The 26,193-nt window shown below is 46.3% G+C and overlaps 1 protein-coding gene across 4 annotated transcripts in view; it reads right to left on the bottom strand.

Moving 5' to 3' along the window:
- Window positions 1-2,568: 2,568 nt before the first annotated feature.
- The window catches only part of TTI1 (TELO2 interacting protein 1), a 46,991-nt gene continuing 23,366 nt past the window's right edge, over window positions 2,569-26,193 (bottom strand). For 2 of the 4 annotated variants that reach the window (XM_081290096.1, XM_081290094.1), the window contains 6 exons: window positions 24,070-24,267; window positions 20,639-20,787; window positions 17,772-17,912; window positions 15,663-15,867; window positions 15,255-15,342; window positions 2,569-3,243 (listed from right to left, as the gene is read on the bottom strand). In XM_081290096.1, coding sequence (XP_081146222.1) covers window positions 3,060-3,243; window positions 15,255-15,342; window positions 15,663-15,867; window positions 17,772-17,912; window positions 20,639-20,787; window positions 24,070-24,267 — 965 coding nt within the window. In that variant the 3' untranslated portion in view covers window positions 2,569-3,059. Of the gene's footprint in view, window positions 3,244-12,544; window positions 13,218-15,254; window positions 15,343-15,662; window positions 15,868-17,771; window positions 17,913-20,638; window positions 20,788-24,069; window positions 24,268-26,193 lie in introns of those variants that run through there. The other 2 variants (XM_081290093.1, XM_081290095.1) reach the window with 2 other exon arrangements.

The following is a 26,193-nucleotide window of genomic DNA, read 5'->3' as shown; positions in this document are numbered from 1 at the left end:
AGGAAAATGAAGCTCGGGAGAAGATGACTGGGGGCTGGGGTTGTGGTCAGTGGTAGGGCACTTGCCTTGCATATGAGGAACTGGGTTTGATCCTGGGCATCACATATAAATAAACAACAACAACAAAAAGGTATTGTATCCATCTATAATTAAAAAAATATTACAAAAAATAAGATGATTTGCCCAAGGTCACACTGTGACTCAGAGGTACTCAGAAATCAAATCCAGTTCTGATGAACTCCGGACTCCTCCCTGGATCCGGCTCTACATTTTCCAGAATCCTCCACACGTCCTCCCCTGCCTGCAGAATTCAAGGTCTTTCAGGTTCTGCCTGTTTCTACCCAAAGTCCAGCCACAGCTGTGCTGGTGTCCCTTGAAGGGAAGGAGAAGCCCTCACTGCCCGCAATTTGCAACAGAGGGGAAGGGTCACTCAGTGATGTCCATGTTAACAAGGACTCTACTCTGAGTCAGCTGGACAGGTTCAAAATTAAAGTTGCCTGAATATAATAATAACAGAAGAGGTGCTCTAATTAGTTTTTTTTTTTTTTTTTTAATCAAGAGCAACAATCTGCCTGCATGAATCGGAAAGCAGCTCAGCTCAGGGTATCTTCACTCTTTGAAGAAGAGGTGGGATTTTGGAAGACCATGGCAAACCCTCCTACGCTCATGATCTCCCAGAGAGCTTTCCAGGCAGGGCCCAGGTTTATCCAGATGTGCCTGCCCCTGCCTCTGAGAACCACTGTGGCCTGCCACTCCCCGCCACTCTGGAAAGGTAGGCCACTTAAATCTTGCAGGGAGCAGCTATGTGGTGCTCGTTTTCTCATCTGCCATTAGAGATTGAATTAGCCTATTGCTTTGTGTCCCCGGTGGAGTTAGGAGCAGCGCTGAATCCTTTTACGATCCCATCAATTAGAGGGCACTTCTCTTCCTTTCCCAGAGGATGTCATCCCTGAACTTCAAAGCTGTGACAGAGCTGCACGGCAGTGAGCACTTGTGGGGCTCTTAACATGGGGTCTCTTGAGGGGGGTCACGGTGAAGTCTCTGGAATTGCAAATACAACTGTGAGGTCAGCTAAGAAGGCCCAGCAGATGAGATGGTGCCTGGAGGATGCAGTGTCCTCCAGGGGGCGACGGGAGAGGAGCAGGAGCGTGTTTCTAGGGACTAGGTCCTCAGATTTCATCAGATGCCTGGAGGGGCCCAGACCCAAAAGATTGAGAGCACCACCTGCGGCCCAATCCCTCTACTTTTCCAGCTGGATGACTGAAGCCCAGAGAGGAGGAACCCTCCTGGTTGCTGCCACCTCCCCCTGAGATGGATATGTCACTGCCCTGGCAGGGGAGATGGAAAGCAAATCAGAGCTCCTCTCCAGAACTGGCTGGGGACCCTGACTCCACGGTGTGCCCATGCCAATCACCTTTTGGGTTTCTGTAGAGCTTGTCACTCACGCAAGTCATCTAACTAGGGCGTCCCACGCATCTGGTGAGGGAATGCTCATCACCCTTGGGGTCTTCCAACACGCACGCGCCTGTGTGTGGGGGAGATTTTTTTTATTTCTTTCTTGAGGTACTAGGGCCTGAACCCGGGGCCTCGCACATGCTAGGGAAGTGCTCTACTTCTGAGTTACATTCCCAGCCCTGTTGGGATCTCAATTTACTTAATCTGTTAAATTCCTCAGTTAGGAAAAAAAAAAATCCAGTATTTATCTTCTTAGCCTTTTCTAATAAACAGTAGCTCCAGGTTACCTCACGGTTGAGGAACGAAAGGAAGAAACCGGAACCACGGAAAGAAACGAGATGTTCCAGACCTCCTGATGGCAGTGAGGAAGGCTAGCGCTGGAGGTCTAGTCCAGAAAACAAGCCAAGAGGACAACATCAAACCCAGGCAGGAGTCTTGCTCTCCTCCCAACTTACAGGAAACACAGGAGACAGGAGGGGCCCGGGAAAGGACCCTGCCACGCAGTCAGTGAATCCACATGCGGGGAAAGCTTGGGACAGCTGACCTCGTGTCCTCGCCAGAAAACTTACAAGGAGGAGGAAACAGAAGTGGAGGGGACCAGAGAGCTCTACTAAGGGACACATTGAGAACTGGATGTACAGAACTTATTTTAATCCAGATTCAAACCTGCCGGGAAATTTAGACACCGAGTGAGGAATACTTGACAATATTAAAGAAGTGCTCTTAATTTTTTTATGATAATGGTATTTAGTTATACATTTCAAAAGTCTATAGACAGCTGAAAATAACTGAGGGTGTTATGGTGGTGGGTAAGTGGGCCGAGGTAGGTGGAGCAGGACCCGCCACGTGCTGGTAACCAGTGAAGGCACCCGTGGGCGTCTGTATACTATCATTCACAGTAAAAAATTAAGAAATGAATCTCTCACTTAACACGCACAGAACCGTCCTGAGTGGTGGCCTTGGGGAGGGAGGGAGGGGACCTTTCTACTGTGTGGCTTTGCAGTGCTTGGACTTGGTTCTGTACTAGCCACCCAAGAATGTGAACTCTTACCACCACCCCCCCTCACAAAAAAACACCACCCAACTTAAATAACGAACTTCAAAGTGAGCTCTAGATCATCCTTTCATCCAAGAAATGCCTTTATTTAATTTTCTTCCAAAGAACAGTTTAGGTCCAGCAAACGAGTTCCTTCTCATCATTTGAGGAGGGCGGTGTGTGCAGACGGAGGGGACCCATCTGTGGCAGGACTGTACTCAGAAGGTCTTAGATGTGTGATCCTGAATGCGGCCCTCGGGAGCTCAGAGGACACGTGCAGTGCACTTCAGTGCCAGTGTCCTTAAGTATTTAGGGGTGCTTGTGTGTGTGTGGGGGGGGGGACCGGGAGGCAGATGGGGCCATGGAGGTGGTAGGCTGAGGTGCTAAGCCCTTAGGGCTACCCGACAGTGTCATCTGAAAACCCGAAGGGGGGAACATGAACAACAGCCAGCCACTTTCCTTCAATCCAATTTTTAGGCAGTTGTAATCGATCAACTTACAAATCGACTGGCTGTCCGCTCCACCTTCAATGGCCTTCTCTGTGGCCACCATGGTCGCCTCCAGCAGGTCACTGCAGCTCCTGGAGCAGCTGCAGCACGTTGCTGGCGTAGGGACTCTGCTGCTCAGAGGCCATGCCCAGCGGCACAGGGCGCAGGCTGGCGTGGGGGGGTGTGAACTGCAGAGGGCAGTGGAGCTGGTTCAGGAGGAGCCAGGTGGAGTCTGGGTCCACTTTCATCAGGTGCAGGAAGACGCTGTGGGGAGAGGCAGGAGTGTGGGTGAGTCTGGGAGGGAGCCCGCATGGTGGAGTAGGGCGCTGCCTTCACCCCAGCAAGCTGTTTACTGAGCTGAGAACTCCATCATAACAAATGCTCCAACAGCACAAGGAACCCACTTTAGTTCCTAAGACAGGCACATCAGATGGTCCCAAAGCCCAATAGGAATCAAAGTAAACAGTTTCATATCCACTGACACAGAGTAAAATAGAAATTAGGCCGAGCAGACAATGTTGACACTCAACAAGCTCTTGGCAAAGACACGGGCTGAGTTTTGGAGTCTAAAGCTGGCATTTTGAAATGAAGAAAAATGACAGGGCCCACCCCTCATTATAAGCCCTCAAGGGCTCGGGCAGGTTGGGGGACCGAAGAGGAAGCACGTGGGTCAGACCCAGAGTGGGCTCCTGTCCTAGCCTCTGGGCTTCTTTGTCTCTAGGGTCTTGCTGCTCAGTTGTACAGCTGGACCCTCTCTGGTCGTGAAGAGTCCTGGATTCTTGGTGGTTCCGACACACGCTCGGGCTCCCTGGAGAGGAGCCCACAGCAATTAGATTCAAAAGATCATGCAGCGCTCCACAGGCTGGCAAAGGGTCCTTTATTTTCCGGGGACAGGACCAGCTGAGGCGTGCCTGTGACTTACACACAAGTGTCCAAGGGCCTGGGCCACCCCATAAATGCTAAGGATGAGAGTACAAGGTTATGTGGCCCTTGCCTCTTATCTGGTCAACTCCTACTTCTGAACCATTAGTTGAACCCAGGCCACTATGGCGGGCAGTCCTCACATACCTGGCCAACAGGCCCCCGCAGCAGCTTGGAGTCTGGTTGGTCAATCCCAGGAAGGATAAGGCCCTCCCTGCTGGCCTGCTGCCTCAGCCCGTGCATCTCCTGCTAGTGGGACTGCTGTCCTGCTCTGTCCAGGTGGCTGCCCCTTCCCTTTCTCTTTTACCCACCCTTCCCATACATGCTAGCGGCTTATCTATGACCATTTCCCTTCCTCACAGTGTAAGCTCCTCAAGGGCAAGGACCTTGGCCATTTTGCTTGCTGCTATTCCTGGCCACCTGGCATGGCTCATGATAAGCATTCAGTAAACATTCAATGATTAAACAGGTCCTCGTTTTCATGTGACTTTGGCTTATCTGGTGGCTCACTAAAGACTTAAGGTGACATCCTTCTCTGGAATATTTACATCCTGTGAAAGGATGTGAAAGAGAAATTAGTTGCTTATCATCAGGAAAGGTATAAGGGCCAGGCATGGTGGCGCACACCTGTGATCCCAGTGACTCAGGAGGCTGAGGCAGGAGGATCACAAGTTCAAGACCAACCTGGGCAACTTAGTGAGGCCCTATCTCAAAATAAACAATAAAAAGGGGTGGGGTGTAAGTCAGTGGTAAAGCACCCCTGGGTTCAACCCCCAGTACTATGCAATAATCTATACATATAGATATATATAAAAGTAAGAAATATTAACAGGGTTCATGCTATGACATCACTAGCTACGGAGGTGCAGGAAATCACACTTGTCTTGGACTTGGTATCCTCATTTCTTCAAGGTTTCGATGAAGTAGGAAACAGAGATCAAACCCTAACACGCGAACCCCCCTCACCACTAAAGCTACACTCGGCCCTCTGCACCCATGCATTCAACCAACCGTGGATTGAAACTATTTGGAAAAAAACATGGTGTCCATGCTGAACATGTACGGCCTTTCTTCCTCATCACCATTCCCTAAACGATAGAGTATAGCAACCATCACACAGCACTCACACGGTACTAGGTGTTGTGAGTCATCAGGAGATGATGTAAGGTAAGGGAGAGAATGTGTGCGGGATTTATGCAGACACTGTGCCATTTTATACAAGGGTCTTGGCATCCTTAGATTTTGGTAAATGCGGCAGGTCCTGGAGCCAACCCCCACGCATACTAAGGGACAACTGTACATAGTACCATTTGATGGATGGTATTTTACTTCCCCCTCCCCATTTTGTTCTTGACAGTTACTCTTGGGAGCCCCTAGCATCCTTTTTGAGCATCAAATCAGGAATTAAATGCTGGCCAGCCAAAAGCAAATTTTTGGTTCTAAATTTTATTAATCTGAAAAACCTGTGCCCTTAGGGGATTCAGGTCTTATTTTCTGAAGCCAGTTTTGCTTCCTCCCCTGGGCCTGACAGACAGATGTGAAGGAGGTTACTAAGGGAGGCACGCAGGGAGGCGAGGGGGCACTTCAAACATTTCCCCGGCCTGTTCTGTGCCCCAACAATCTTAGTTTCCTGTGCTTAGGATAATCGTGTGTTTATAACCTGCACACTGTTTGCTGGAGAAGTGATTAGAATATTCTAATTCATTGTTTCCACTTCACCGCAGAAAGGAGATGGGGCCTGCGTGGGAGACAATTTTTGTTTAAAAACAAAAATATCTTTGATAATTAGAGTGGCAAGGGAAATGATGAAAAAAACGCACCCCAAACAAGAGGCAGATTTCTATTTACACGTGACATAGTAGACGGTTTTCCCTGGTGCCAAAGACTGTTAGAATGCAAATGCTTTCATTTCATTTTTTTTCCCCTTCAAGAACTGGAACCCCTTCTCCAGCTCTGGGTGGCACTCCGCTTCCAGGACTGTTTGTATCTGGGCAACACCCAGCAACGCAGCAGCAACAGTGGCAACGCCCGGTGCCACTGCCCAGTTCAGTCACAGTGCCCTCTGACTCTTGTGGCATGAAAAGGTGGCAATGCTCACTTTCTGAGCCCTTTTAAAAATGTTAAATGGGATGTTGTATTCTTTGGCAGAAAAGGAAATGGCAAGAAGCCTCTCTCTGAGAGATCTCCAAATAAAATGCTAACAGGAAGCAAAGAAAAAGTGTGTGCCAAGTTCACCTTTTTTATTCCCTAAGAGCCCAACTCTTGGAAGAATTGTTTTGGGTCTCATTTCTTTGCTCCAGAACGGCAGGCAACAACTCAAGCTCCTTCCCCCACCTCTGAGGCTTGGAGCAGATTACTTAGCCTTCTGAACCCGCTTCTTCTTCTTTCAAAGGAGGATGGCCACACCCGGCCCATCCTCCCCACAGGTTTATTCTGAGACTCTGAGGAGAGGTGCAGGGAAACACTTTGAAGTGTATAATGAAAACACCATTCTTTCCAGAGAGAGAGAAGACTGTGTGTGTGTGTGTGTCTAAGGAATAATTGTCACTACCAACTACAGCAGCACTGCCACACCATGGGTACCTCTCAGACACTCTGAAAAGGGCAAAGCATTTGTCTTTTGTCTCACTCATAACCCCGCCAGGCTGCCTTGGTGGGGGTCCTGATTCTTAGACAATGGGGTTCTAACTTCACCTATTATTTTTAGGAAGAAACAAACGCAGGACTCTCTGCCCTCCACATGCCTGAGGTGGGGCGCAAACACTGTGCCATGCAGGCAGATGGCTGGCAGGCGCAGCTGCGCTCTTGCTGGGTGAGAGGCGTGCGGCCTGCTGAACTCTAAACACCGACAAATTCTGAACCAGGACCCTGTTTGGCTTTAACTCCTGGGAGCTGAGCCTGAGGACCAAGAGGTCTGGTCTGAGCACTCAGAAGCCAGGCTTTGTCCCAAATTCGGCTCCCATTTTGTTCTGAGGCCAGTTCCTGGCCAGCCTGAGCTGGGAGGAGGGGACTCTCAGAGTGAAGAGCCCAAAGCAAAAGCTGAAGTCCTGGGAGGCCAGTTCTACATAATTGAAAGTCAGAAGACAAAGGCAGGACCTCTGCTTTGAAGTGACTGGGGTAATGACCTGGGAACTGTTCCAATATGTCTCGAGATGTGGCAGAGATGTCTGTTGAACATGCCAAAATGACCAGTTCCATCTTTTTTCAAAGCCAAAGAGAAACACTTTTAAAAAATATATGTACACTATTTAACTGATGAACAAAAATTTCTTTCTCCTTCCCCCAGGCCCAAATGAGTGGCTCTGGGGAGCACAGTTACCTGGTCCCCTGAGCACAGGGAGGCGCTCAGCTGAGCCTCATGCCTCCACGTGTCCCGAGGCCAGTGATTATCTCTCAATAACCTGTAGGGCCGTGTAGCTTAAATGATAACTTGACTTTAAAAAATTTAGAACTCGCCGTTAGGCAGTTTCTAAGCAACCTCTGTTTCCATGGCAAAGAAGCCTGGTGTTTATACTGATTTTTCACTTAAAATGTGGTTTTATTGAATTTCACTTCATGCAGGCAGCCATTTCCCTGCACTTCAGCCCCATCTACAATTGACGGGTATCAGTAAGTACCTAATAAACTCCAGATGCCCAAACAACAGAAGCTGCTCATTCCTTCAGGATGGTATTGGGGTGCTCGGAGGGAACAAGCTGGGGTGAGGGGCCTGGGGAGGTGGGGAATGTGCTCCTGGAATCCACAGCTGGGTTTGGGTCTTATCGCTTCATGGTTCATCAAATATTTACTAGCACCTGGTCCAGCCCAGGCTCTGGGCCAGGGCTTAAGATACAAAGATGGATAGACAGAGGCTCTGGTCTCACAGATCTGTCTGGCTGGGAAGGCAGACGGATCACAGAGGCCCATGTTGCAATATGGCGAGGGCCATCCTAGGAAGCATGTGGGTGGGGCCAGGGAAGGATTCCTGAGGAGGGACATGGCTCCCCTGTAAAGAGAGGTGTGGATTAGACCAGTGCTAAGGTGCTTTCCAGCTCTGAGGATCCACAGCAGTTCTCCATCATGAGCGCTGGGTTGTACCCCTTCCCACAACATGGCGACACCAAACAGAAATCCCCTTGCTGCAGAAGCACATAGTACAAAGTGTGTCCTCACCATTTCTGTCTAGACAACATCTGCTCAAAGGGAACTCTAGAAAACCACCAGCCAATCAAGGCCCAGCAAGGCTAAATAAATTGTAACTGAAACATGGGGCTTCCAGCTCTCCTGGGCAGCAGGCTATTCTTTCTGTCAATTACTTGCTTGAGGGGTCCACTGTTCCTTGTCTCTTTCTGGATTTATAAAATGCTCTCATGAGCTGTCAGGGTAAATGCCAGTGGTAAAGGACTTGCAGCTCTGTGATCTGTTTATTTATTTATTTGGGGCTTCTAAAGAAGTTACTTAGGGCTGTCTCCTTAGGAACCTGACACAGGCTATCTCTATACCGGCACAAGTAAGTGTGATCAGGAAAGAAACACACTTGTCGGGAAGCAGGCAAGGCCACAGTGCTACTCCAGCGCGCCTGTCATTCCTGTGCTGGCGGAACAGCCTCCACGCCCTCTTTCTCTGGCCACCTCTTCTCCCATTACTCTGTGCACGCCGATGCTGCAAATGAGGCTCTGTGTTGCTATTTAAACAAATGGATGCTCAGGGTGCCGACGTGTCCTAGCCAGCAAGAGGTGGGGCTATGTTTCCACACTCAGTAATTTACTCTAATGGGTCTCGGTTCATTGGTTAACCAGTATTTCAAGCCTGTCCTTTCTTGCTATTCAATTTAGCTATCTTCCCCTGCACGGAGGTCGTTTTTTGTTTCTAAATGTTGGAAATGGAGGATTATGACTGGAAGCAACGATTTACTTTCCAAATAAATACTACCAATTACCTCTGCAGCTATACATACTCTTTAGACTTAACTATATTTACGTGTTCAAAATCATTCATCTATCGATCTAACTCCAACATGCATACTCACACAGAGACCCATATTAAAAATATTTAAATGCAACAAGGACAGGATTTAAAACCACAAACACCAATAGAAGTGTATGATGCTAATTGTGCCCTGAAAGTACCACAAGACAAAGTGTCATAAATGCAGTGGAATGACTCTACTGCCTTGTGCATATTTAAAAGGATATGGCACTGAGAGGCCCAATCTGTTACAGACAATTGACTAAGCCAGAGCCTAGAAGGGTTTAAATCCCACTGGGCTGGATTTAAAAGCAGCCCCTTCCATCTGATCAGCTCCCCAACCTCCAGGCTTCCCAGCCTGACCCCATGGTGCTGCTGCTGGGCACTGATTTCAAAGCAGCCTCCTGTGCTGACAGACCCGGGCTTGGCACTGGCTGGCTGCGCTCAGGCCGCAGCGGCTTCCTGGCCTCCCTACACACACGGGCGTCCGGGTAGCAGCTTACATATTTTGCCCCCTCCTCTCAGAAACGTTTTCCTATCAGCTGAGTTTTGGCGCAAAGTCTTAAGATGCCTTAAGAAACGGCTCTTGGAAGCGCCCTTCTGTATTTACTGCAAGGATGCTGAGGACATCAGTCACAATGGCGCCCTGTGCTCTTCCCAGATGACCATGGAGGCATTTTCTTAAGGTTCAGTAACAAGGACAGCTGTGCTGCTTACTGAGCTTTCTTTTTCTAAGCTCTTCTGCCAGTGTTCACTGGAAGTTGCAAAAGAGATGACATTTCCTTCCTCGCTGTCTGTTAGGGATCGCAGAGCCACTTCAAGTTCTGCATTTTACACATCCACCTTGACTCTGGCTTCACCTTGCTTTTGCTCTTCTTGTTTTTCCTTTTAAAAAAGTCCTTTGCTTGTTTCCTTTTTTCTTTACCGCATACACTTAGTTTATAAGACGCCCCAAAGTCATTTTCGGAATTAAGGAGAAAGTTTAAATAATGTTTAACAACTACTATCATTGACTTTTCACTCTGTGGTATTATTTCTTGTGTTGAAAAATGAATATACATGACTTTACTGAACCTTATAATAATTGTATTAGGTAGAAAACAATAGGTAGGATTACTTCAGTCTTGTAGACAAGAAAGCTGATACTTGGAGTGAACAGCAATGTGAGGCCAGCTCTAACTTGGTATTCATCTCTGAAATCTTCAACTCTCAGCACAGTGCTTGGCTCAAAATAAGAGATCCAATAAAAATGGTCTGTCTTGAGCACCTAAGAGGCGGCAGTGACTGCGCAGGCTGCATTTACTGTATGTCTGGCGTGCAGCTCAGTGCTGGAGCACGTGTCTCACACCCTGGGTTCAACCTCAGCACCTTCCACCAATCTTTGAAATAAATGCTCACATAGTAAGACACTTGGGCCATTTCCCTGGCTACTTTGCTTGGTACTGAGATTATCACATTCGTGACAGCGTCTTAGGTGTTCAAGACAGACGACAGACGGGCAAAATGGCTACCCTGTGGTCTGCCCAGGATTTTGATGCAGGCAAAATCTGCCATCAAGGGCATCCTGTTCCTGACCCAGCACTGCATGTACATCTGCAAATACACCCCACTGGGCGGTCGATTATCAGTCACATGACAACCCCGAGGAAGCAGGGACAGGACTGGTAGCATCTGATTAAAGCAGCACCGAGGTCCCTGCCTTCAGATCTGAAACCCAGCAACCCACTTTGTTTGTAATCTGCATGGCAGATATCTCTTCTCTCTGACACCATGAAATCAGGCCTATATATGCACGGTGAACAGCCTCAGATCTGAGTGTATTTTTAGAACAATGGGCCTTGAAGAGAAAAGCAGGAAAGCCTGTCAAAAGATGGATAATAGGGAAGCCAACTACTTGGGTCTGGATTTGTCAACTATTAATCAAGTGTCAAAAGGAAAAATATTAGAAGTGCCCTCATTTCCATGCTGGGTGCAGTCTGAAGGGGAAACAGTTCTGTAGCCCAACGTCAAACAAACTGCCCACACCATTTAAGGGAATAAGCCACTCATTCCAAGCTCGGCTGAGCTAACGGATCACCTCTGTGGCTCCTGATCTGTTCAAATATAATAGGCCTATGTGTGGGTGAAGACAGAAGCTGGGCTCTGACAGGGATGAAATGGAGGAGCCTGTGCCAGTCTGTGTTTGTCCAGGGTTTGAAGGCACCACTGGTTCTTTGATGGGCGGGGATCCTACTGTTAGAAAGAGAGCAGGGAAGTCAGTCAGTAAATGAACCTTCCAACCTGTCCCACTCTTGCGCAGAGGGGGTGGGAAGACGTGGCACAATTAACATGAAAAAGACCTTTCTGAGGTGAAAACCCCTGCTCAGGTATCAGTTAAGACTCAGAAGGCTGGCAAGTGACGCTGCATTCAGGTGGGTGTGTATGGAATCTACACATCACACAAATTTGATAAATTTATACATATAGCCCGCCCTGTGTGCGTGCCTGCATGCAAGTACCTTAGAACACAGGCACAGTGAGGCACAGACTTCATCCTCTGTTGTCGGTGTCTAAAACAGTGCCTGGGACATACAGCCTCCTCAGTGATAAGCAGAATGAGTGTGCACTGAGGGACTTTCCTGGTCAGGTCAAAGCAACGTGTTCCACAAGGAGACCCTATGAAGAGGATGGTACTGCCACTCCCCATCTACGGAGGAAGGAAATGAAATGCAAGGAGACTAAGCCATTCCTTCAAAGGCTGGTAAGATCTGAACCTAGGTCTGTCCAACTCCAAGACTGCTGCCTTTGCTCTCATACACAGTGGCTGGGCAGAGGAAGCAGAGAAGGCAATGCCCCTCCTCCAACACATGGAGGACTACAGCAGCACAGCATCCAGTACCCGCCTGGCCAGAAGGTGCACCAGCTGGTCACTACCTGTTGGTGCCCTGCATCCCTAGCTGGGCTCTGGGGTTGGCAGGTGGGAGTAGAACTTGGTAGAGACCAAGCAGTCAAAAGGTTTTGTTCCTCGATCATGAATGTGCTGGGCAGGGACTGAAATAGGTACTGCCTAGTTTTGTTTCCTTGTAGTCCAGGGTGAGGCTTACTGGATGATGTAAGACCTCACTGCAAGACGGAGAGTTTCAGAGGCTGGCCCAAGGAGTATGATTCTAATGGAGTTGAGCCTGGCTGAGTGCATGTACTGGCTTAAAAGAAAAACAGAAATTTGGGGTATATTCTTTCATCTCAAATTCCTTTCATGTATGGAAGGGAACAGTTCCCTGGTCAGAAAAGGCACAGAACTGTGGAGACCCACTGCATGCTGGGACATACCCTGAAGGCTTCTGGGGCCACCTGGGAATTAAAATCAGTTAAGTATGCCTCTGCACTGGGCTGAGAAGAGGGTGTGTCTGATCCCACTGGTTATTTGTAATGCAATGCTTACCCTTAGGGACTCTGCCTTATTTACAGCTCCGGTATACTGACCCCTCCTCCCACACCCTAAATATGATTTGCTCCTTATCCATTGAAGTTATTTAACCGGATGAACTTTGGGGAGCTGGTTGTTTTTTGTTTTTATGTTTTGCATCTCCAGTTAACAGTGACACCTGGTGGTAACAAGCAGCAAGGGTATACCCCGCCCCCCACCTCCCCCAAGTTCCAAGATTTATGCCCCCTCCTTACAAGGCACATTCACTAGATAAAAGCATTAAACTAGAATGGCATCTCTGTTCTTAGCGTTTACAGCCTTGGTTATATCAACCACCCCCTGATCAATTTCCATTTCCAGAGTTTACAGCCTGGACGTAAAAGCCTGCCACAAAGGCTATATTTAATATGACAAATTAAAAAAGCAAACACAGGCTTGGTCATTCTTTGAAGCCAGGAAAAGCAAACAAGAGGAAGGAGAAACGTGGCTGTAATGCACATATCAAGGATTTCAGAGCAGCGGCCAAGTCTGCCTCCACTCCAACACAATGACGGCCTCAGGTCCTAACCCCATCTGCCAGAGGGGCCCACAGACCACAGTGCTCATCCACTTCCTTGCAGAAGGCAGGAGGCCTCCCAGCAGCACCTGCTCCCACAGGTTCCCTCAGACTCCAGCAGACAGAGGAGGCAGCTGGGGACTGCACCAGGTCAGAGGGAGCCAGTCATCTCTGGACAGCACTTTGACTGGTTCTTCTCAATACTAAGCGGAGGCTTGGCTTTTTGTGAACCCCAACAACAGGGCTCCCTGCACACAACAGTTCTCTCTTCTTCCAAAAGAGTGGGTGCGTATGTCACTGGCGATGTGTGGAGAATACGGAGGAGGGGCAAGAGTAAAGACAGGGCTCCGGCACAGAGGCTTCTGTGGTTGTTCAGCTGAGGGGTGATGGTGCCTGGCCCACACTGTGCTTGGAGAAGGAGAGAAGCAGTTTTAAGAGACTTTGCAAGAAGGCAGACGGGCTTCACTCGTGCTAATGTATGTGGAGTGTGAAGGAAAAAGAACTAAGGACAAACTGGCTGGATGGTGGGGACCCCACCTTGCTCAGAGACGCGGCTCATCAGTACCAGCGGGTGTGATTGTCCCCGTACTAATGAGCCCACCATCACCCTCTCTCAGGCAGTAATTCAGCTCACAGACACAAAGTTTCCTATTGTCTCAGGATTCTTCTCCCATTTAGAGAGCTTATTAATTTCTGAATCAAGATGCCAAATCAGCTCTTGATCAAGGACAACACTGATTTTTCCCCGACTTCAAAATAAGTTTGCAGGCGATGTGTGTGAAGCAATCAAGCCTGCTTCCTCCCCGCCCCCCCCCGCCCCCCTGCAGAGGGAGGGCCTGAATGGAATGCTGGGGAGCAAGCAGAGCGAGCGCTGGAGCGCTGCAGTGGTGCCCCGAGCTCTCTCCTCCCCAGAGGTGCCAGACGCCACCGAGGGACTGAGCACAGTCTGATCCTGGACCTAACTGCGTTCAGCAGCGGCAAAGAAAATCAGAAATGAAAAAAGAATGAATAATGAATATTAGTTTGTTTAATGTCTCTAAACTTGAAAGATGGGATGTGGTGGGTATAGGAAAGCAGGATGGGCCAGGGAGGTGAGATCAGAGCTGTGTGACTCTTGGTCTTAACAAGCAGCCAAGAAAATTTACTTCACGATAAATTCATTCATCACAGCATTATCAGCTTTGGGGCACTGCCAGGGAGGACCGTGCTAACCCCAAGGTTCTTTAAGGAATAGGGATGCCAGGGATAGGAAGCTCCTTGGGATGCACCCCTGTGCTCCAGAAACTATCACTGGTTCTGGGTCTACGTGATGTGATAGAAAAGGGACAAGAAAAAAAAAAAAAAAAAGGCTACTGGAGAAATCAATAGCAAAAATTGCAAAGACAATAAATCAATTCCAAAAGATATTCCCGTCACTCCCAGGGAGTACCAAGTTTATGAGGGAGCAAGACGGTTCTCCCCATTCTAGCCAGAGAAGCCTATAAGGGAATGGGGTGACTCCCAACTCCTCCCCAAGCAAGGGTTCTCAGGGCACTGTTCCCAGGAGCCCAGGAAGGAGGAGGGACTCTGCTCAGGGATATGAAGCTGGCAGGCCAGATAGTCCAGGCCCAGCAGGCACCAGGGGATACCTCTAGAACACTGTTGCTCCTAAATGAAAGAAGAACTGGGGAAAGGAGGCCAGAATGCACTGACTCTCAAGTCTGGGATGCTCTCAAGCTGCTGTGCTCAGAGTTTCAGCTTAGGAGAAAAATCTCTTAGTACTCACGGAAGTGGAAATTCTACTAGCTCTTCTATTAGAGGTAATACAGCCCTTCTCTAATAAGCATGGTCAAAACTCTTAGAAATCAGAATCATGTCATCTCAGAATTAGGCAAGGCCTGTGCAGTTGTCATTGCTATTGTTTGGGTCCCAGATTCCTGCTAGAACCAGATGGGTGGTGTGGACTCTAGAAACAGCACCTGTGTGCTGTTGGCACACACAACCAATCCTGCATGCAATTTCCCATCATCCTAGATCCTTGTGGGGCCTGGGAATGGCAGATCAGTAGGGCCTGGGAATGGCAGATCAGTAACCTGGAGCTTTTACTTTGAACTGGAGAGAGCTGAGGCATGGACAGGTGCCAGGACCACAGGGTCACCAGGAACAAGGCCTAGAGTCAATCAGCCTCTAACCAGGAAGGGGGCAGAGCCCCTCCACCACATGGTGGTTCTGCTTTTTGCCCCTATGAAATTGATGCTGACACTGCAGCAGAGGAAAAGATTATTTGCAAAGAGAAAGGCATCTAGTAAAAATACCATTTTTAGGGTTGGCACAGCTAAAGAAATCATCTTAACCTGGCAAGGAGAGGGAGAAAAGAGCAGAGATGCCTCAACTCTGCTTGCCATTAGCAAATCATCTATAATTTAGAACAAACGTAAAGAGATGCGGGTGATCAAGCAGACGTACCTCCTGGCAGCCTCTTGTAATTTCACGGGCTGTTTGGCGCTGAGGTAAATCAAGCAGGCATCAGCCACTTTATTCAGGTCACCCTCACCTGCAGAGAGGAAAAACAAAACAAAGCATCGACCCTCAGACTTCATTTGGGACAAGCAGCAACCAACGGCTGTCGGGGGGGAGATGGGCACAGGGAGGCAAGGCTCCCTGAGCTCTATATTCCACCCTGTGAATCAGGATGGCATCAAGGTAAACAGACCGATGAGGCCAAAGTGAGACTGAAGTGGGCGCACACGAGGGAGCATGGCAGGACCAGGCAGAGCATGGGGGGCTGGGGTGGGGAGGCGTCGGGGCGGGGGGTGTGGGCTGCGGGACACAACACTGCAGCTCTGTGTCCCAGTGACATGTGTCGGTACCTACCTAGGTCCAGTCTCTGGCAGAGGGGGCCCAGGCCCTGTAAGACAGCCAGCTGCAGTTTGAAGGCCAGCATGTGTGAGTAAACTGGTCCAGCCCTGGCACTGATGGGCGCCTGGGTGACTAAGGAGCCAGTCAGCTTTGGCAAGACATCTTTGCAGAACCGGCTCCGTAGAAAATCACCACACTTGCCTCCCAGTGTCTGTAAAACCTGCAGAAACAGTCCCCAGTCTACTGACTGAAATCGCCACGGCAGCAAGGGGGCTAAAGAATACCTGGTAATTCAATTCCATCTAGGTCTCTACTTGTGAAAAAAAAAATAGAATTACTGCTGTTAATTCCTTGCCCATGGTTTGTAATTTTGACAGTTATGAATTTGGAGGTCTTTGCTCCCAAGGCATGGCTGCTTCTACCCATAAATACAGATTACATGGAGAATAATTCAGAGAAATCTTGTGTTGGATGAATAATATGATTAATATCTTGATTTTTCCTCCCTTTCTGTTTAAAAAAAGAGAGAGAGCTTAAAGCAATTCACATAGATCATCTCTGGAATCTTTCTAACATCCCTTGAGAAAAGACTTGTGTTTTTAACTCTAGCTAGCTGAGCAGACACAAACAAAGGGGCTCGGCTGCTGCCACAGGAAGGCATTGGGAGGGGAGAATCAGGCTGAGGTCCCTGGCTGAGCCAGGGCCAGCTCCGTGGCTGGAGTCGACTCTGCGTTCCTTCTGTTTGGCTACACAATCTCTTATGTACATCACCCTCGTTCTATCTTTCACAACAGGCGGTTTCTTTGCATGTCTCATTTTAAACTTTCTCTAGCAGAACATATTGAAACGTTTTGCCCTGCTGCACAAGGCTGAGTATACAGGAGAAGAGAAATTTCTTTAAAAATTGGCAAGTAAGGCATAACCGGTGCACAGAGCGGCTGCCCACTTTGCAGAGAACATGACACTCATTGCAGGTCCCTCGGCTGGACTGCACAGGCTCTCCCCGGCCTCAGGTGTCATTAATGTGTCTGTGTGTGGAAAGCAGCCTCAGTTTCAGTGCACACAGCGTGATGGTTTTTTCATTTTTCTACACTCGCTGTCATTTCAGATAACCTATTAATTTTCATAAAGGAAAACGGTGCATTTAAATAAGATTTAGTAATACTTCCCCCTCTTTCTCCTTCCCCTTGCCACACATACACACACGTCATTGTATGCATTCTGCTTTGGAAAAACATGTTAACAATTTTATGTGTTTGAATGTAAACTGGTATTTTGGTCTTACTACTTTTGCCAAGTATATTCGGTGCATTCTCAGCTTCCTTCATATTCCCACATATTTTTTTCCTTTGTCTCGTTTTGCTCTCCTGCTTCTAATTTATGATAGCTTGCCATGGTGAATGTATCTCTGTAGGATGTCATAAGTGCTTTTTAGAACAAAGAAGGATATAAATATATAAGCTAAAATACATGTGCTCATATAAGCCAAGCTAAGTCAAGGAGAATAACACACTGCATCTACACAGGCTTTCAGCTGGTTAAAGCACTCCATCAGAGTCTCATTTTATCTCTGACAACCTTATGAGAAGGATGGGATGGGTATTCCTAGGCCCCTAAAACGGGTGGTCCTGGGCTTCACCCAAAGTGTTTCAGCTGGGCAGAAGATGCCCATGCTAGCTTCACTAGAAACCTGGAACCCATGTGCAGAGCAAGGAACATGAGCATGAACTCATGGGTCTGAGTCTGTTGCTCATTAGCTGTATGATCTTGAGACACTTCCTTAAATTCTCCAAGCCTGTTTTCTCCTCTGCCAAAAGTGGAGCCCATACACTTACCCTGACGGATCTGAGAGGAGCTCATATGTGGGGAAGTGCCAAGTTCACCACCTGGCACACGGCAGATGCTCAATAAAAAATTGATGGCCTTTTGCTTTACTAGTTCATCCTGATTCAAATTCAAAAGGAAAGTGACTTTTCTTTTCTGTCCTTTTCTTATTTTTCTACACTTTCTTCAAGGTCTGTGACATGCAACCAACAGAAAAGAGAAGAGATGCAAAGACCTTGAGGAGCTCTGGGCTGACAACCTCCACCCCCTTGATGGACAGTGAGAACCTCAGTGCAGTACCTTGAAGGCCCTGAGCACTGCCAAAGGGCCATCATTTGTGAGTCGGTGCACCAGTGAGGGCCAGGCCCGATGAGCCAAGGGAAGGAGTTGGTTCTTTTGTGACTGCAGAACCACGACACACAAGTTCAGCACATCCAAGACCTGAAAAAAGAGACATGATTTCATTAGATGGTAAAAGTTTGAAACCAGATACCAGGCCTAAGTCACCATTTTAAGAGTAAGGTTGAGAAATATATAGAGTAACTGTTTACTATAGGCTAGGCTGGGTACTAGGGAGACACACGGGGACAAAACAGACAGGCTTCCTTGCCTTCACAGGGTGTATGGTTAGCTGGGGAAAGACCTTAATTAGGTAACAACCAAATAAAGGGAAGATTACCAATTGTGTCAAGAAGGAAAGTAAAGGGCGGAAGGGAAGAACTAAAGCAGAGACTGCTGGGAAGGCTTCTGAGGAACAGCTCCTAAAACAAGACCTAAGAGTTGAGCAGGCATTAGTTCTGAGCAGGGTGGGTGTGTTCTACAGCTGGCACCACGAGGAAGACCCTGAGCTTGCTGTGCTTAGGAAATGAGGACAGATCCTATGGCTCATGACTGAGGGGCTGGGCCACAAGAGGGTCACACTAAGAGTCTTTTATTTTGTATTAAGTGCAGTGGAGAGCCATCCAAGTGTTTTGAGCAGGAAAGTGACATAATATGATTCATGTTTTAAGGTCATTCTAGTTGTTGCGTGGAGAAGGGGCTTGAAGGGGACAGAGAAGTGAGGAGGAGGCTGTAGCACAAGTCCACAAAAGGCATGTTTCCACAGGATGACGGCAGAGGCAGAAAAAAAGATTTGAAATCTGTTTTGGAACTGGAACGGCTTAACTTGCAGGAAGACTGCACAAGGGAGAGGAAGAGGTATCAAATGCAGCTACTTGGGCTCAGGTACAGCAACATGAGAGCAGCAGGTCCACAGAATGCGACAGGGGTGATGGAGGGGGAGTGAGTCGAGGGGCCGTGTGGATTCAAGTGGTGCTACTGCTGCCTGGAGAGCTAGGCTGGCAGAGAGGCCTGGGGCTAACCTAGATGCACCTGACTGTTGACGTTCCTTAAGGACATGTTTCCTGATCTCTTACTTCTCTGAACACAGACAACCTGCAACAGTGCTGCAGGGCAGCCTTCACAGTGCACTTGAGGTGCGTGTTGGAGCACAGAGGCAAGTGAAGTCCACCCTAACTAGGCCTTACTGGGAGCCTACTCTGAGACTGGAACAGAACCAGAAGAGGTCCTGCCCTTGGGATGTGACTGGCAAGGAAATCAGAGAGCTCAGCAGTAGAGAGGAGAGCAAAGTACTGTAGCAGAAATGGTTTTGGCATCCCTGACTGGCTCTGAACTGAGTTCTGTCAGTAACTGGAAAAGTTAGATCATATTTTGCTAATTCAAAGATGCACACGTCCCCTCTTTGTCTGAAATGGTCTTCTCCCTGCTTTTGCTCCTTTATATAATGACTCCTCAACCTTTAGAAATGTTACCACTTTAGAGAGGCCTTCCTGGGACCATCTAGTCTAAATCAGAATGTAAGCTCTGTCTTACTCAACAGGGTTTGTTGTAGAGTAGGTTCCCAATTCACATTTGGTTAAGTTACTATTTTCTGTCATAGAACCTGCTTAATACCTTCACACCATTTCTCCTGGACTTGGAGTGTTTGTGTACTGCCCCACAACAGACAAGAAACTTCATGAAGACAGGGATCATGCCTTTCTATATAGCCTCTGCTTGACCTGCACAAATGTTCAGTTAACACTTAAGTGATGAATGAATGATTATACGCCCACCTCATACTAATTGTTTTATCTTCACAATCAACCAACCTGTGAAGTAGGTATCCTTGTTTCCATTTTACAAAAACACTAAAAGGCCTGAAATGGTGATTTGACTTCCTTGAGGTCACATAGCTGGTAAGAGGCAACACCAAGAGTTGAATTGAAGTATGTATGTCTGACTGCAACATTGACACCCTTAATTACAGTGTTTATACAGCTGCTACAAAGCCTCCATGAAAGGAAAGATCTGGAAGGATATTCAGGAGTTTGCTGAATGTATCAAACATCTACATTGAAGTTTTATGTGTAACACACATTGGAAAAGCACTTGCTGAATGGAATACAAGGGTGCTAAAAGGAGGTACTAGGGAAGACCAAACAAGTTCTATGAAACTCAGACTCAGGCGTTTCCTACCTTTGCCAATGTGCTCTCAGCGCTAGAGTGAGTCACTAAGCCAGTTGTTTCTGCCCCCAGCTTGCAGGTGGGGAGGAATGTTGCTTTCCTTTTGGGTGTATGATCTCTGAAATGATTCTGAAAGCAATGGCCCCCACTAGCACCTCATCCCACTGTCCTGTGATTTATTTCAAGTCTTTGCTGATGGGGTGTTTACTTGGGAAACTGCCAACAAACAAGTGTGTAATGTTACAGAAAGTGTTGGGGCTTTTCCTAGGATGAAAATAGAAACAGAAGCAGAGATAAGGGGCAGGTTTGCAAAAATGACCACTTTAAAGTATTAAAACCCTCATCCAGCATCTAGTCAGTTCAGAAAATGATATCCTTTTAAAGCAATGACTTTCTTTCCTTTGGAGATTCAATGAATCCTCATAACTTTGTGGTTTTTTTTTTTAATGTAGGGGACTCAGTTCCCTCTCGGCATCTGAGCTGACACAGAAAGATGTGAAAATGTCATCCCTCAGATAAATTCCTCTTGATGCCTTCTCTTAGCCACCACACATGGACCAGGAGATAAGGGAAGTTCCTTACTTATCCACATAGTCACTGCCAGCCAGACTACACCTCAGTCCTGCTGCTCTGTGAACGCAGAGAAGGGGCTGCACACTGACCTTCAAGCGGATTTTCAGACTTTTATCCGACAATAAGTGAATGCAGCGCTCCATCACATCCCTGGCTATTTGGATATGCACTGGCAGTGGCGGCTCCACATCTGGAAGGGTGTCATTCTCGTCCACCTTGGGAGGGTCTGATAACTCCTCTGGAAAAACAGCATGATTGGTGACAGTGGTTTTTGAGAGGTATCCAAATCCAGCTTGATCCCGAGCTTTACACTCAGAAATAACACTTATAGGAAAACATCTAGGAGCAGATCTTAAGGAAACCATCTGAAATTTGGGTCAAGCTGTACAAGTCAGGATGTTTGCAACAGCATTAACTACCAGCTAAAAACTGGAAAAAACTCTTTTATGGTTTAAATGTATCCCCTCCAAAGTTCAGGTGTTAAAATTTAATGGCCAATGTGATGGTATCAAGAGGTGGGGCATGTAATAGGTAGGTAGGCCACAAGAACTCCTCTTCATGTGAACAGGATCAAGCCTCTATTATAAAAGAGGCTTCCTGCAGCTCACCTGTATTTCTGCTTTTTGCCTTTGAGCACAAAGAGTTCTTCCCCTAGGGAGGATGCAAGAAGGCACCATTCTGGAAGCAGAGAGCAGCCTTTAACAGGTAACTGAGCTACCAGCACCTTGATCTTGGACTTTTCAGCCTCAGAACTATAAGAAAGTAAATTTCTCTTCTTTATAAATTTCCCAGTCTCAGGTACCATGTTCCACCAGCACACCACTCTCTGTCCACTCACAGGGGAATGGCTCTGTAAACCCCTGTTCAGCGCAACAGTGGTGAGTTACAAGGTCTCTCAGATTTATGTTCATCAGGGTTTTAATGATCAGGGGAAAATGCATGGATTTTAAGGATAAATGAAACATACCTTGTTAAAAAGAAAAAGGTATGATATTAAAATGTGCATGAGCACTATGGGAAGGAGCATGACAAAATATCAATAGCGGGGTTGTGAGATATTGGGTGATTTAAATTTTTTCCTATACCTTTGTTCTTCTCTAAATTTCAATTAATAAATATTTAAATAAAAACCTATGAGGCCACAGTTCTAATTTGGAGTGCTGAAGCTGGGTTTTCTCTGTCCTCTTTTTCCTTTTGGTCCACCCTTGGCCTAGAGGAGTTTGCACCCATCTTTCCCACCAGCCTGAGCTCTTCCACTGCCAGTGTCAAGCCTCACTCATCTTTGTACAAACTGATACCAGGACTGTTTGGTGCGAGAGTACATGGGGTTTAGCCAGAGGGGACTGATGCAAGTTTTGCTTCCACAACCTATCAGCAATTTATCTCATCCTACATTAGTTTACTCAGATAAAAGGGGAAAAGCATATATATCTCATCTACTTGTTCAGACACTTAAATGACACAATGTCACCAAATATTGCCATTCTCTCACTGCCTAAAGTACTGTGTTGCATGAGACAGGTGTAAGTTTATAAGTTAAAACAACACCAGAAAGACTGGGGTTGCATGAAATCTAGGCCAAAATACCTATCCTGAAAAATTTTCCTATCTACCTACAGCCTCACTCACCCCTGTCCCTAAACCCCTATTACCAACGGTACTCATTTCCGCTGAGTACTGCTCCCTTAATTTTTTCCCATTTCAGTTTCCTCTACTGGAAAAACAGAATCTTACAATAGAGGCTGCACCTTTCTCTAAGAGATGCTTAGAGAAAAAAAAAGATAAATGAAAATCCATTTGTAGAATGCTGGGATTTCTAGGAGGAAGGGACCTTGGATAGGTGCTTTTATGTGGTTAAAACAAAATGCTCTTGTCAAACCAGCATCAAGCCGAACATTCTTCATAATGCCAAGTATGTGATGTGTACTTGATGAATGGTAATTCTAAGAATGCTACGGCTATGCTTTTTCCCCAGAGCAGGGTTTGTTGTTTGAAATTCACCTGCTGCAGAATGTTATTTGAGGGATGTGGATTTTCTGGTTTTGGAAGAGGGTTTGATTCATTCTGTCTGCTCCTAGCCAGCATCCACTATAACCAGAAGAACCTAATCGTGAACGAAGAGCTTCACTGACAATGCTTAAAATTTAAACCAGAATGGTAAATCTGGATTACAAAGGATCAAGATACCTTCCCTTCTTCAGGGCTCCTAGGTTTGGGTAAGGAGTATAGTTCACAAAAAGGATTGGCTGGATCAACAAACAAACCTGAGTAGAAAAAGCCTGTCAGATATCTTTCTAATCAGAAAACTCTGTCCTTGGGGACAGCAATGACTCAACTCTGCATTAATCATTATTTGTGCTCTAAGATGCTTTTCTGTTTAGAAGAAATTTGTTGTAGTTAGTGCATCAAACACCTGTTATCCTGGAAGTATTGGCTTCAGTTCAACAAAATCTCACAGTATAGATTGAAGGAGAGGGGAAGATGGAGGGGGACTGAAAAAGGGGGAGGGGGGGAAGAAAAGAAATCCGCTCAATTTCAACCTAACAAACTAATTTGGGACTCAGTTCAATTTAGGATAGTTCCGAGACTACCAAGCTCATTATGACTTGGCATTTTATATTTGCAGAGGAGATTCTAATAATTTATTAATCCTTTTGTGACCTGAAGCTCCAGATTGAGTTTGTGAATAAAACAAGAGGCCAGAGCTGCTACTAGCCTGAACTCTCTTTTCCTTTATCATATAAACAGGTAAGAATCTCTTCCTACCAATAAATAAATAGATAAAGCATATGAAGAGACAATGGGCATAAGAGAACAATGTCACAGAAAGAAGCATATAGAAACATATTCAACTTTACCTATTAATTTAGGAAAAAGCAAAATTGGTAAAAGCCAATGTTGGCAAGGTTATGGTCAAACTAGTATCAGTCCTGCACTGCTGAAGGAAAGGTATAAATTGATACAACCTTTCTGGAAGGTAATTTGGCAAGCATTAAATAAGGTTCATATCCTTGACCCAGAAATCCCACTTCTGGGAATTTATGAAGAGATATGCAAGAAGGAAAAGATCGTGTGCCCAGAATCATCCACTGCAGCTCTATTTATTACAGAGAAATTGAAACAACCTCAACTTCCCAAGGGGGAATGGATACTTAGCAGCAGCTATTAAAACATTAATTATGAAAACTCCATAGCAACATGGAGCATTGCATATAACTAGATGCAAAAAGTGTATGCTGCATTTAAACTATGGCTGCAGGGATTTGAGGGCCTAGCATGCACCATGCCTTGGGTTCCAACCCTAGCACTGAAAACAAACCAAAACTGTGGCTGCCATCACCTATGAATAGGTTTATAATAAAACAGAATGGAAAAAGATCACACAGAAAAAGGAGAATGGCTATATTAATATGGTGAGCTTATGAGTATTTTCAAACTTTCTGGAATGACGTTTCATTATTTTTACAATAATTTGTTTCAAAGAGAAAGAACTAGTTAAGGCAAAATAAATAGTAGTTACCTTCTTCATTGTCAAAAGCTGAGACATTTCCCTCTGCCACATCCTTCTCTTTGAGGTAGTTCAGCACAAACTGTTCAATGTCCTCCGCTGTAGTGCTGTTCTCAAGAGGTGCCGCTGTTTGGCATGAATGACTTCCCTCCGCCTCTAAACTTTGCTCTTGGAGTTGCCCCGTATCTCCTGTGTCTGGGAACCACTGAGCTGTATGTAAATAGTATTGTAATGATCATTAATAATAATAGGCACTAGTAATTTATAAGTAGAATAAACTCTTTGCCATGGCCTGCATAGCCCCACACATCTAGGCTTCCCTGCCTGTCTCTGCATCATTTTCTACCATTCCAGTTACCTGATAACTACATTCCAGTTCTTCCAATGTATCAAGCATTTTCCTCCATGAGAAACTGTGCATGTCATTGCTGTTCGAAATACTTCACTTCCCCCTTAACCTTACCTCTAATTTGGAATCACTTTTCATCTCAGTATAATTAGAACTTGCCCAGTAAAGCCATCCCTTCACTCCTCACTCTAACTCAGATCACTTACTCAATCTCTTCCCTAGCACCATGTCTTTCCCTTCATATCAACTCATCACGGCAGGTAACCATGAGTTTACTTTGTGTGTACTGCCTGGCATCTGACTCTCCCCTAGACACTACTCTAACATGGTTAGCATAGGGTGGATGCTCAAAATATATGCTGATTGAAAAAAACACACAAGATTGGAAAACATGTACAAGTGACAAAATTCTGAGTACAGGACATACTGCTCAGTAGTAAAAACAGGCTCCACAGCACCTTGAGAACGGGCAGTCTCACCTGTATTTCCAATATCAACTGCCTTAGAAGGCTGGCCATTGTTCTCCAAAGCCTTCCCTTCTTCAGTGATGCTCTAATACATCTGATGTATTATCATAGAACCAACCTTAAACATCACTGACTCCAGGGGTTTTCATATCGTGCCTTGATGTCCCAGAGGACACCATTTTTCCACGTTAAAGGTGGTGGTGGTGGATCTTGGGGTCTCCATTTCTTCTTCAACCAGAGCAACTCTAATTTCAACCATTTTTTAAATATCAAGGTCCCTCAAAGGCTTAATTTCAAAAAAGACCTAATGCTTAATAAAATAACAACAAAAGTCCCATCGCCTGAGAATCTCTGCTGTGGCCCAGGGCCTGCCTTCTGCAGACAGCAGGGAAAGAGACTGGGATGGCCTTTAGCACCTGCTAATCTCCTTTTCATCAAGGAGCATTTGCACAGGGCCAGAGTGCCAGCAGATGGAGATGACAGGCCAAGGAGCACAGAGCAAGAACTTGAAACGAGGGCCTTCGATCCAGTATATGGAAGTTCCTATCTAGAAGAATCAATTTTGACATCTCTTCAATGGCCCATTCCCAGGTGTAAATCAGATATTAAGTGCATTCAAAGGGATTGGTTCCTAAATAGTTAAAGCCTGGACCCAGCATTTACATGGCCAGGACAGGACTCACTGCAAAGATTATTTCTAGATTCTAGGCTAGTGCCAGATGTTAAAATGTCTTGGCTCACTAATGGCTTTTAAACATACAAAAAGAAGCTCAACCTCACTCTTAATGCAAATTAAAACTACAATAAGGTACCATTTTTCTCCTATTGGATTAGCAGAGATCAAAAGCGTGGTAATATACAGTGTGGGTGAGGGCGTGGCAAAATTGGCACTTTTTTACATCGCTGATGGAGTTTAAATTGGTACAACCTCTTAGGAGAGCAATTTGATACTCTCAATCAAAAATCTAACTGTAATATCCTTTAAACTAGCACTTCTTTCAGGAATTTACCCTACTGATATATTCACCTATAAAGATATTCGCTGCAACATGTGTGTGTGTGGTAGCAAAAAATTAGAAACCACCAAACATCTCCTAAGAAAGGGGTGGTTAAATAAAGAATGGTGCAAGGGCTGGGATTTGCCTAGCTTGGGCGGGACCCAGGTTTGATCCTCAGCACCACATAAAAATAAAGGCATTGTGCTGTGTCCATCTACACCTAAAAAATAAATATTAAAAAAAAAAAGAATGGTGCATCCACACAGCAGGATACAAGGCAGCCGTAAAAAGAACAAGCGGCCCTGTGTGGGTGGATGTGGCA

Source organism: Spermophilus citellus, assembly GCF_964194105.1.
Source record: "Spermophilus citellus genome assembly, chromosome: 4".
NCBI lineage: Eukaryota > Metazoa > Chordata > Mammalia > Rodentia > Sciuridae > Spermophilus > Spermophilus citellus.
Note: the sequence above shows the minus strand (reverse complement) of the source record. Positions and strands in the feature narration are given on the sequence as shown.